We start from the raw sequence: 13,332 nt of genomic DNA, 5'->3' as shown, positions 1-13,332 counted from the left end.
ACACAAATCCCTCACTAATCCCATTTAACTCCCCACACACTCGCAGCAACTCTTGGGTCAAGTAGCCTACCAACGTGCATGACTTTTGGGATGAGGAAGGAAACCGGAGTATCTCCTGAAAAACTCACAAGGATACATGGGGAACTTAAATCCTTCAACAGACTTCACCAGACGTCACAATGAGCCCAGGTCACTTGAGTGGTGACACCAACTCTTCTAGCTATGTCACTGTGCTATCCCAGTGTAGGTTCATTCTTCTTGCTGATCTTGCGGATGCTAGAGTGTGAAAGCAGTATGCTCTGCTTTCATTGCTGTCCCAACTTCATAACTTACATATTCACAAAGAGTTGAGGGGAATTCTTCAATGCCAATGTTACCTCTAATCTGTAATGACCAGTGTACATACAAATCTTGTGCTGTACAATATTATGCCCCATGACAACGTGTATGCACTGAATTTTTAAATGGAAGTAAATATGAAGCCATTTCTACTGTTTCATTAAGACATTCCGCTTTAAATGAACCAGCAGTTCACTTGCACTTAACGCCCTTTGCTTCTTTGGAATTTGACATAGTGAATCAATAACTTGTTCAATAAAAACAGTATAAATAAACCAGTTCTAAAATCTACAGACAAATCATCACAAATTCCACATTGTCAATACCGCCTGCATCAGAAGCCAGAAAAGGAGATGTGAATGTGTATGATTGTGAAATATACTTAAGATGCCAATGAGGTAGAAGGTGACAACCTTCTGTGCATAACTTAACTTCCTTTCTGCACTTGTAGCAAAAGATGTGCACATGAGCATACCTTAGACGGAACATTGTTCAATACTATTTACAGCTGGAAGTAATCACATAGCAATTTATATTGTCTGAAAGGATACATTTTATAATACAAAAATATACAAAGGTATTTTTATATTTATTAATGCAGACAGATAGATAATTAAATTCTTGAATTAATTCAAACACAGTTTTTCAAGACAGGAAACTTTTCAAAATATTTTTTTTCACCTGACCACAATTACCTTTATTTATTTGAACTCATTGGTAATTAGGAAAAAAAATAAAAGGAGTTTTAACAACAGAGTAGTTATCAGATGAATATTTCTGACAGGTAGAAATATGCCTGTGTGTATGAAAAATTATACCAATTAAATAGCACCCATGCTTTATGCATTATGGCAATAATCCACAAATGATTGACGTCATTTATTGTCAATGAAAGCATCTGTTTAATTAGATAGCAGAGATTCTCAACAAAATCATATTGGTCTTTCCCATTTTCTCTGCTAAAATAATGTGGATTTTGGGCCAAATGTATTCAAATTAAATTAAGTTCAAGTACTGTAAACCTGGCATAAAATTTGCATTTAATCTTCCCTTAATCTGTCTTTTAAAAGTAAAATAAAAGACACATTATACTCCTGAAATATTATTTCTCATTTATTAGGAATTACTTAGTTGGAGAACAGAAAATATAAGAAACTGTAGGACAGAACATAATCATCCTTTTAGAAAAGAAACTAGGTAAATATTTTTGTTTCTTATATGGTTATGTCATGATAGTACGGACACAAATGATTACTACAGTATTTGTGAGAGAAAGTCAAGAGCCAAGGACAAAGGTAAAGAGCAACTAAAGACTAAAAATAAATCAATCTGTGGTGAGCTAATTGCCTATAGAATCTTCTAGGTCAGGGGTTCCCAACTTGTGGACAACAGACCCTCTGGTCAATGGTAAGGATTGGCATTAAAAAGGTTGTCTGTTCTAGGTTGTCTGGTCTGTTGACCATCTCTGTTCTAGATGGTCAGCAGATGCTAAAAATCAGTATGGAGTAGACCTTGACTTGTGGAATTGTGCACATTGGACCTTCAATACATGCCCATCCCTTTTGAAATCAAAATATCTCAATATCATCCCTTACACACAAGGTCTTTCCTCCTATAAATTCTGAAGTCTATGGAGGAGTGTGAAATTAAACTGGTGTAATGAGTTTCAAACTGATTAATTTACAAAAATACAAGGCACAAGTCCCTAAGAGACTGTGTTTTGTAGAGAAAATGCCTACCTTGCCACTTGTCGCAAAATTGGCATTGCAAATTGGACACTCAGCATGAAAACCATCAATATTAGTTTTAATTGAGATGGACTGTGGATTGGTTGTTGTTATAGAAATGAGCAACTAATCCACAATACCAGATAGACACCGGGGTGGGATGTTGGCCATCTTATCTGCATGTTTGACTGGCCTTGAAAAAGTCTGTGATATTAAAGAACGCCAGTACAAGTTAATGTCTTCAGCCATCAAACTTATCAGTAAGATGGGTGAAAGAAATTAATTCAAGTTTTGGACACAAGCTGTTCTGAATTTTCCAACTAATAAAATTAAATGTGTGAAGATCATAAGCAATTTCTGTCCACATTTCTAAAATATATGCCCATCCTATCAACTTTCTGTAAGTGGAGAACAGATTCCACTCTCATTTACTGCACAATCAATGGATTGCAATGATCACATGTGGAAAATTGGCCTTTATTTCAAAACTGTTTGAAAATGCCTTCTTACATACTTAATTAAATTCAGTATTGTAAAGATTATCCCTCATTTTTATTTAGAGATACAGAAAAGGAACTGGACCTTCCAGCTCAATGAAACGTGCCACCCAGCCACCCACCTAATTTGAAAGTGATAATTACAAATAGCACCTCCCAATGAACATTAAAGAGAAATCAGTCAGCTTTTGAATTGAAACACCAGATACTACTGATGGAGGAATATGGAGCTACAATTTGCTGGCAGCTCAATGGGTCAGAGAGCATTTGTGGGATGATTTTTCAGGTCGAGACTGCCTGGCAACCAGCCCAGATGAATGGACAACATCAGCTCTTCATTTCTCCCCACAGACTCTTCAAATTCCTTCAGCATCTTGTTTGTTGCTACAGTTTTTAACATACTGGGGATTGATCCACAACATTTTTATGGAAAATTACTGCTACCTACATTATATCATCTAAAGCAAGGGTTCCCAACCTTTTTTATGCCATGGAGCCTTACCATTAACCCAGGGGTCCATGGACCCTAGGTTGGGAAACCCTGATCTAAAGGCATTTCCATTTTTGAAAATAAGATTATGAATATTATTTGCAATTAAATAGCTCTAGTAAATGTACTCACTTTGTGTCATATATTGCAAATATTTTCTTGTTTCCATCCATTGCGTTCCTGAAGGAAAATAAGAAGAATTACATTTAATAATTCTGGAATTAATCCCTATAAATATGCAGTACTGGGACAATACTCCAAATAAGGAATTTCCCTGAAGCTATCCATTTCATCTCTGAATTATTGTGACCAGTTTCTGTTCTCTCTTACAAAGGTTGATTTGAAAGTTCATAATCTTCAAGCTGATAATACAGTGACTTCCTCACAAGGCTCTTGATTTGAATGATTAAAGATTGTCTTTATTTGTCATATATACACACCAAAACATACAGTGAAATGATTCATCTGTGCCAAAAAAAAATCAACGAGGATTCTGCCGGGCAGCCCAAAGTGCCACTGTGCTTCCCCAACCAAGAAAAACATGTCCACTACTCACTAACACTAAACCATACGTCTTTGGAATGTGGGAGGAAAGCAATTCACCCAGAGGAAAATCACATGATCGTGGGGAGCATGTACAAACTCCCAAAATTAAACCCTGATCTTACTGCTGTGCTGTAAAATGTCGTGTTAATTGCAAAACTACTGTGCTGCCCATTCTGCCCATCATATGCTTACTTTGATAGGAAACTCAGTAAGAATGGAAAATTTAAATGACCAAAAGCTGGACAATCATTTGGTAGTTTCTAGAGTAAAATATACACTCAGTGGCCACTTTATTAAATACACCTGTATACCTGCTCGTTTATGCAAATATCTTATCAGCCAGCTGTGTGGCTGCAACTTAATGCATTAAACCATGCAGACATGGTCAAGAAGGTCATTCGTTTTTCAGACTAAATTAGAATGGGAAAAATGATCTGAAATACTTTGACCATGTTGGTGCCAGTCTCTGTTGTGCACAACAGTCTCACAAACAGAGTTTCAGAGGATGGTGCAAAAAATAATAAAAAAAAACAAAATCCAGTGAGCTGAAATTCTGTGGGCAAAAACACCTTGTTAATAGGTTTCAATAGGTGCATTCAAAGTCAGAGACATGCATGCAATATATATCTTGAATTTCTTTTTCTTCACAGACATCCACAAAAACAGAGGAGTGCCCCAAAGAATGAATGACATTTAAAACGTTAGAATCTGTGACAGATTCAGACAGGTCTGTGGAAAATGGATAGACAGGAAGGTGACAGTAACTCAAGTAACCACACATTACCACAGTTATGTGCAGAATAACATCTCTTAATGCACACATGTCGAACCTTGAAGTAGATGGGCTACAACATTTGAAGACCACAAATGTACACTCAATGGGCACTTTATTTGGTACAGCATGTACCTAATAAAGTGGCCACTGAGTGTATTTTGTGCACTTACAGTATATCACCGGCATTTCTGCTCTGGTTTCCCTGTTACGGTACCTTATGCCAGCAGCAAGTCTGAAATGGTGGAATTCCAAGTTTGGATGACTTACAAATGAGTCTAGAACTTTGCTCGTTGGCAAAATGTTTTGTTTTCTGAAGATAAACCAATGGGAGACAGCCAGTAGTTTTATTCAGAGCGTGGTCTCTTGCTATAATGAAATTAGTCTATATTTATCATAGAAAGTTGCAATATCCATAACTCGTGAGAATGCCATTGGTTGACAGCTGATTTCTCCTCCAATAAGATGATCATTTCGATTGTATATTGACAAATTTACTTAATTACATGATAAAAACTTGCAGTTACTGTATTTCATTCATATTGTAGAGAAATATCTCAGAATGACATAATCAGTCAGAGCTGAACATTAGGTTTCCTATAGTAGGTGAGTCTAGGACCAGAGAGAACAACCTGAGAATAGGGATTCAGGAAGCATTTCTTTAGCTAGACAGTGGCAAATCTGTAGAATTCATTGCTATAGCTGGCGGTGGAGGCTAAGTCAATGGTTATATTGAAAGGAGCTACAGAAAGTTGTAACATTAGTGAGCTCCATCTTGGGTACTAGCCCTCAAAGTATCCATGATATCTTCAAGGATTGGTGCTTCAGAAAGATGGCATCCATTATTAAGGACCCCTCCACCCAGGACCTGCCCTCTTCTCACTGTTACCATCAGGAAGGAGATATAGAAGCCTGAAGGCACACACTCAGCGATTCAGGAACAGCTTCTTCCCCTCTGCCATCTGATTTCTGAATGGACATTGAACCCACAAACACTACATCACTTTTTATATTATTTGTTTTTGCACTGTTTTTAATTTAACTATTTAAATAATACTGTAATTATTTAATATAATTAATACTATTTAATATAATTACTGTAATTGATTTACTTATGCATATTTTCTGTATTAACATGTATTGCATTGTACTGCTGCCACTAAGTTAAAAATTGCATGACATATGTTGGTAATACTAAATCTGATTCTTATTCTGATCCTGATATCTGAAGTGGTGGCTGATAGGTTCTTGATTAGTAAGGATGTCAAAGGTTATGGGGAGAAGGAAGGAGAACGGGTTTGAGATGGATAATAAATCATCTGTGATGGAATGGTGAAGACTCCATAGGCCAAATTGCCTAATTCTGCTGTTATGTTCTTATGGTTTCATTAAGGTGGAAACTATTAGGGTTGTTAACTTGAAGTTTTGAGGAAAACTTTGAGGCAGGAATGAGAAGAGAGATATGTGTGTACACAGGGAGGTTCAGAGTGGAAATTCACTTCAGAGAGCAGAAGCCAGTCTGGTTCCTCAGTAAGATATTAATGTGTAAATGCTACTTCATATACATTTCAATATGAGTGTGAGCTGATATATATAAAGGGAAGGGGTGGTTGGATGTCAAGAAGGGAACATTTCATGGTTTTGGAGCATGTGTGGTAAGAGAGAGACAACATAAGCCCCACAAGCTGCAACGCACAGCAACCCACCTACTTAACATTGGCGTAATCACAGAACAATTTACAATGACCAATTAACCTACTAACTAGAACATCTTTGGACTGTGGAAGGAAACCAGACCACCCAGAGGAAATCCACATACTCATGGGAAGGACATACCACCTTTCTTATAGAGGATACTGGAATTGAACTCCGAACTCTGATGCCCTGAGCTATAATATCATCATGCTAACTGCTACGCTAGATTTGGAGGAAATTGTGAGAAAGAGGACATGGAGGGAAAGGAATGGTTGAAATCATAGCTTTAAGATTTATCTTCAATTGAACCAGATTACAGAAGTGGAGTACAACATAAGGTTGTGCTTTATTTCATGATTGGTACAAGTACTTGAAGCCAATGTCTTCTCATTTGGGTTATGTTGCAGAGCACTTTGAAATTATATTTAAAGAAGTGTACAATTCAATATAGTGTTAATTGCCTTGTGTCATACGACTACATTAGATCTACATTATTAATACATCGAAAAATTCCCAGAATGTAATTCTAAGTTTGCTTCACACATTATCTAGTCAAAAATGATGGAAGTCCAAAACAAAATTGGGCTTTCCTGAGAAGGAGTCAATATGCTCATTGCTATCTTTACTTCTACATGAGCCCATCATAAAACCTTTCAATCATGTTCCTGCCCCTATAAAGGCAAGGGGTTTCACTTATTTCCACAGCTGATAGGAAGAATACATAAACTCATTTAATAGGAAAAGTATATGGGCTAGCCAATGATATGATGAAGAAGCTCAGATGAAAGTACCTACAATCATTCTACACAACAGTGGCCTACTTGGATGTGGTAGACTTCCTCACTGAACTGCGCGATGCAGCTTTAATCAAAAGAAGAGATGGTGACCAGAGTCAATTCCCACTCTAGATTTCTGACAAAAAGGGATAAGAACATACTATATACGCTCAAAGATCCTGTTTACGATGGTGCTGCTGAAGACAAGCAGCAACTTATTGACAATTCCCAAAGCAAGGAATACAACTAAATACTTTATTAAATACACTTTTTCTGTCAAAAAATTATGGCAAGTGATCATCGCAAACAATAAAGAGGCGAGTGAAGGCAAGGCTGACTTGAAGGTTGAGGCCTGAGGGTGCAATGCAAAGTTTAGAGCAAAGTTGAGGCACGGTTGAGACAGAGTCGGGGCGTGCAATGAGGAGAAAAGTCGGAGCAGAGGAGTTTTGCAGCCCATCCACTTAAATCCAGAGCAAAGTATGATCGATCTAAGCAGTGGGCTGATTTGGACAGGTTGGCTACCAGCCGGACTGTGGAGGCGGGGTCCGAGCCAGGGGCATGTCAATGTCGCAGGGGCTGGATCTGAAAGACAGGAATGATCTAATATTTGGGCAGTTTAAACACCAGGACCTGAGGGAATGGTCAGGCTGGATCAGCTCACCGTTTTGCTCTTTGCTGCACTGAGGCTGAGGTTGTGGGCATCCTCTGGCTGCTCCAGGCTTTGGGTCTGCGAGCTCTGCAATGCTTTGTTCTGCTGTGTGATGAACAGAGGTCATGGCTGTGGGCCTCTTCTGACTGCTCTGAGCTTCGTATCTATGGATTCAGTTTCCTTCTGAATGCATTTATTGTTTGCACAACTTGTTTTTTATTTATCTGCGAATTGGGTGTTTGTTGCACATTTTTTTAAAATCGGCTCTTTTTGGGTTTCTTGTTTAGCGGCTGCCTGTAATGTGATGAATCGAGGTTGGAAATGTATACATACTTTGATAATAAGTGTACTTCGAACTTTGAACTTGCTAAGGTAACATTTTATTTATTACAGTACCAGGATTCAAAATTCAAGATCAAGATGCAAGGTCATTTGTTGTCAAAGCCTTTGGGGAAATGCATTGTTCGTAAGAACAACCAATACACCCAAGGGTGTCCTGGGACCAGCCCACAAGAGTCACTATACTTTTCAGTGCAAACATTGCATACCCACAATGCTTAGCCAAGCAACACAGAACATAACATGCAACAAAACAACAGCAGCAAAATAAGCACCATTCTTCCCTCTCACCCAAGCACTTACACCCTGCTCTAACATTTAGACAGCCAGCATTCTTCTGCCTCAAGCCTCCATTTATGTTTTGGATGTTGCAGGCAGGAACAGTATTGTAGTCCATCACTGATTGTCCTTGTGAGGGTGACTTCTTGAACTGCACAATCATTCTGGTGAAGGTATTCCCATGATGCTTTTAGGGGGGGAGTTCTAGGATTTAGAACCAGTGATGATAAAGAACCAGCATTATTTTTCCAAACCAGAATGGTGTGTGATTGAAAGGGAACCTCAAGATGGTCAGGTTCCTCTGCATTTACTGCCTTGGTGGTCTTAGTAGTAGTCGGTCTTCAGTTGTAGGGCCTCAACCCAAAACATCCACTGTCCATTTCCCTTCACAGATACACTCAGATCCTCCAGCAGTTTTTTTTTAAATTCAGGCATCTGCTATCCTTGTATCTCTGTAGTGGTAGCAGTTGTTTTGGTTAGGGAGATGCTGTCCATGTGCCCTGTAGAAGCAACAGTAGTGTATTATTCCAATGACACACGTTGTTGCCACCATCGGCAGGTAGTGAAGGGACTGGATATTCAGAGTGAGGAATGGACTGCCAATTATGTGGGCTATGTATCCTGGATGATATTGAGTTTCTTGAGTGTATTTGGAACTGCATTCATTAAGGCAAATGAAGAGATTTTACACACACTCTTGATATTTGCCACGTAAATGGTGGAAAGTACTTGTGCTGCTATCACACCATCCCATCCCAATTAGATATGACCATAACTTACTTGAGGCACACATTGTCTTAAATTAGCTCTGCTGGTTGCTGTATTTGTCTTACTTCTTACTGAATGTCTGCCTCATATTTTATTAACGTACACACGTCACAAAATATTGTCTGACAACCTCTCAATCAGTTAGGCTATGCTTGGGTGACTAGTTACAACATGATGTTACCGCCGTTGCCTGTAAGGAGTTTGTATGTTCTCCCAGTGACACCGTGTTAGTGTTCTCCGGTTTCATCCCACATTCCAAAGACGTATGGATTAGGGTTTTGGGCATGCCATGTTGGCATCAGAGGCATGAGCGATCCTCGAGCTGTGTTGGTCTTGACGTTAAAATGACATATTTCACTGTTTCAATGTTCATCTGACAATAAAGCTAATATTTAAGAAGTCTATATGAAAAATGTCCAATCTGTCCAATCTGAAAAATGCATTTACACTATCACCAATTGCTTCCTTCCACCAAACTGATGTTGTTTCCAATGGCTACCTCATCCAGGATTCCATGACATTCAGATTAGTAATCTCAGAAGTCTATGCAGATAACATCTACTATTCTGCCCTATCCAAGTTTCTTCATTAAGTCCCTAGAGGTCGCTGGCAGTATAATGCATTGTCCTAATTGCTGCACTAGTGTGCCATTTATTGGATTAAATCACCTGGGCGTCTTGAACATTGACAAGCTGAAGCTGAATGGACTAACCCCTAGTCACTTCCCAAGTTGAGTTGGTAATCAATGTTGACCAGGACCTGGATGATCAGGCAATTGCCCCATCATACCCCTTGGACGATGAGTATCAGTACCTTGAACCTCATAGTCTCATTATATTCACCACATTTCATCACAGCCACACTTTATCTGAAAGGTACTGTAAATCAATAAATGACACAGTACTGCAGCAGGTAATACTGATGGATTACAGCTACAGCATCCAAGGTTTGCACCAAATACCTAGTGCTGTAAATACAGAGTTAGCAAGTTTGCTATGAGAAGCTTTTCTCCAGTTTCATCCCATAGAAAGGCTGATTAGTAGGTTGAAATGCTTCCTTAAATTATCTCAAGTGTAAACTGATGGACAGTAGAAAAATAAGAGTGGACTTGCTTGTGTCTGCGTCCATAGATTACAGAGAGGTAAGTAGTTGGATAAAGATTAAAAAGGTAAGACATAGAAGCAGATTTAGGCCATTCAGCCCATTGAGTTTGTTCTGCCATTCCACCATGGTTCATTAATTATTCCGCTCAATCTATTTTACTGCCTTCTCCCCTTAACCATTAATGCCCTGACAAATGAAGATCCATCAACCTCTGCTTTAAATGCACCCAAAGACTTGGCCTCCACAGCTGTCTGTGATAATGAATTCCACAGATTCACCACCCTCAGGCTAAAGAAATTCCTCCTCATCTATGTTCCAAAGGAGCATCCTTCTATTCTGAGGCTGTGCCCTTTGGTCCTAAACATTCCCAATTTAGATGATTGGAATTGCTCTGTGCTAGCAGAGACTTGATGGGCTGAACGGCCTCCTTCTCTGTTATAGGTAAACATGAAAAAATGCTGCTTCCATCAACATTTCAGTGAAATTTCAGCATGGCTCAGTTAGAATTGCATCTCCATTGTGACAATTAGGGCTCTTCTATTGAGATACATATCTTCAGCAAATTGAGCCAGCGCATATAGTTAGGGGCAGAGAATCAACATTGCAATTTAATCTAGCCAATTCTGAAATAAAATGTTAATGTTTTAATGCACCAATGTTTCCATATGAAGTGCATTTTGCAGTCTTCTTTGAGGATGAACCTCCTAAAGCCAGGGACTGGAAGAAGGAATATTTGTCTCAAAAGCAAAACCTTTCTAATGCCTCTAGATCAGCAAATCAGACTTTCAAAGTCTGGGAATAGCCCTGGTAATGAGGTGAGCTCTGCGAATTCCTGTCCTCCTTCATTTTCAATACTTCCTACACTCAGGAGCTTGACTGATATCTCTGGCTGCAGCTTTACTAATCAAGAGCTATTCAATCATCTTCTGTGTAGGAAGCAAGTATTCTCACGAATAGGCTCTGATTTGCTAGGTACAATTAAGAAAATTATTGAACAACTGGCCGAAAAATAAAGTAAATCTATGGGCTTCCACTGACTGAAAAGTAAAATGGTCATTATCCAGTTTCTGACTCACTACATGGAAAACTCACTTTGGAACTGGGACATTTTTGTCCTTGAAGGATCGCTAAACGGACAAGTACTTCGATGTTGTCTAGAATCCTGACCTACATCAGAGCCTCGCATTGACTATCTTTTTCCAAAACTCTGATTTCTGGTACCAAATGCTTTGAATTGGGGTGGCCTGCAGATAACGGATACTGAGCTGAACTGAGTACGCCTGGGCTCCTTCATTTTTGCATTTTATATTCTGTTTTCTCACTCTTTCTTTTGGTGTTGGTCGCATGATCTGGTTTTTTTTTGCATGTGAGCGTGGGGGGGGGGGAAGATTGCTGTTTTCTTTAAACATGGTTTTTGTGGCTGTCTGTGGGGAAGAAAATTCTCAGAGTTGTATACTGCATACATACTTTGAATGTTTGATTACTGGGCTGATTTTTCCTGTTTTGAAGACTGTTTTCTTCTACTTTCTTCTACAGATTAGCCTCAATCTGGTTCAGACATATTAGGCTCCCATAGATCATCAATCTGCTGGTGGTTGGACAAACTATCATGGGATATGACGTCAATATGTACTTTAGAAGAAAATCTGTTGGTTCCAAGTGTATGCATCACAACTTGGCATAGCAACTGCCCTGACCATGACCACAAGAAACTACAGAGAATATCAGATGCATGGGACTCTTGTCAAGAAGGAATTCAGAAGAGTGAGAAGGGGGCATGAACTAGGTATAGTAAGGGGAAAAGAATGAGGTCTTGCATCTTGGGAAGACAAATAAGGGTAAAACTTTCCAAATGAATGGTAGGTTTCTGGGGAGTGTTGTAGAACAGAGACCACTAGGAATACAAATACTTGCCTCTCTGAAAGCTGGATTACAGGTAGACAAGGTGGTGAAGAAGGCTTTTTGCACACTGACCTTCATCAATTACAATACTGAGTATAGCTGTTCAGATGCCATTGTTGCAGTTACATAAGACATTGCTGAAATCAAATTTGGAATACTGTGTTCAGTTTTTGTCACCCTACTATAGGGAAGATGCTATTAAGCTGGAAAGAGTGCAGAGGAGATTTACAAGGATATTGCTGGGACTCAAGAGAGTAGGTTATGAAGAGAGGTTGAATAGGTAGAGATCTTTTTTCATTGAAATGATAGGAGAATGAAGAGTGATCTTATAAAGGTGTATAAAACCATGAGCTGTATTAATAAGGTCTACATGCACAGTCCTTTTTCCCAGAATTGGAAAATCAAGAAATAGAGTTCAGTTCAGTTCAGTTTCAGTTTATTGTCATTTAGAAACCACAAAAGCAATGCAGTTAAAAAATGAGACAACTTTCTCCAGAATGATATCACAAAAGCACACGAAAAAACAGACTACACCAGAAAATCCACGTAACATCTGGTAACCCCCAAATCCAGAATCTGGAGAGGCTGCTGCATATTAATATCGCGCTACCATCTTAGCACGTTTCCTGGAAAGGAGCCCCAAATCCGCCAGACAAAACAATACTACCCAGAAACACCAAGTCAGGAGACCAACTCTACTACCCAACAAACCAAAATCTAGAGCTACAAGACCTACACAAAATCACATAGACGGCATCAGTTTAAGGTGAGAGGATAGATACTTAATAGGATTTTGGTGCAACTTCATCAACCCAGAACATTTTTTACTCGAAGGACTGGGGTATGAAGAGAGGTTGAGTAGGTGGAGACCCTTTTTCATTGAAGGATAGGAGAATGAAGGGAGATCATGGAGTGAGCTGCCAGAGGGAGTAGTTGAGGCAGATACAACATCTAAAAAGTAATGGGACATGTACATGGATAGGGAAGAGTTGGAGAGATTAGGCTTAAAGCATGAAAATAGGACTAGCATGGATGGGGACCTTGGTTAGTATGGCCCAGATTTGCCAATGGCTGTTTCCATGCCTTATGACTCTTTGATTCTGCTCTCCACATTTTGCATGCAAGACTGAATTTCAAGCTTTGTGACATCAAAAAAAAAGAAATGCTTAACTAATTACTTTTTTTTTGCTTTTTTGATGTCATGACATGCTTAAATAAAATAATTAAAAAGGAAATGGAAAGAAATTTTAGAGGCAGATTACATAGCTGATGTTATGTTGCACACATTGCACTCCCTACTGGCAATACATTTCTGCTCTCTAGGCTGGTTGATTCCTAACCAGAGGGCACTTAATGTGATTGGCAAGAGTATCAGAAGCAAGGAAGGGAAATGGTAAACAAAACAAAACTGCAAATGCTGGAATTCTGAAAAATCTACTGAATACTGGA

At 38.9% G+C, this 13,332-nt stretch overlaps 1 protein-coding gene across 1 annotated transcript in view; it reads right to left on the bottom strand.

Moving 5' to 3' along the window:
* Window positions 1-13,332, bottom strand: part of gabrb3 (gamma-aminobutyric acid type A receptor subunit beta3) — a 540,833-nt gene that overhangs the window by 433,399 nt on the left and 94,102 nt on the right. The window contains exon 2 of the mRNA XM_059963853.1: window positions 3,186-3,233. Within this exon, the coding sequence (XP_059819836.1) occupies window positions 3,186-3,226 (41 nt within the window). The 5' untranslated portion in view covers window positions 3,227-3,233. The remainder of the gene's footprint in view (window positions 1-3,185; window positions 3,234-13,332) is intronic.

This window comes from Hypanus sabinus, chromosome 3 (assembly GCF_030144855.1).
Source record: "Hypanus sabinus isolate sHypSab1 chromosome 3, sHypSab1.hap1, whole genome shotgun sequence".
Taxonomy (NCBI): domain Eukaryota; kingdom Metazoa; phylum Chordata; class Chondrichthyes; order Myliobatiformes; family Dasyatidae; genus Hypanus; species Hypanus sabinus.
This window is presented reverse-complemented; position numbering and strand designations above follow the sequence as displayed.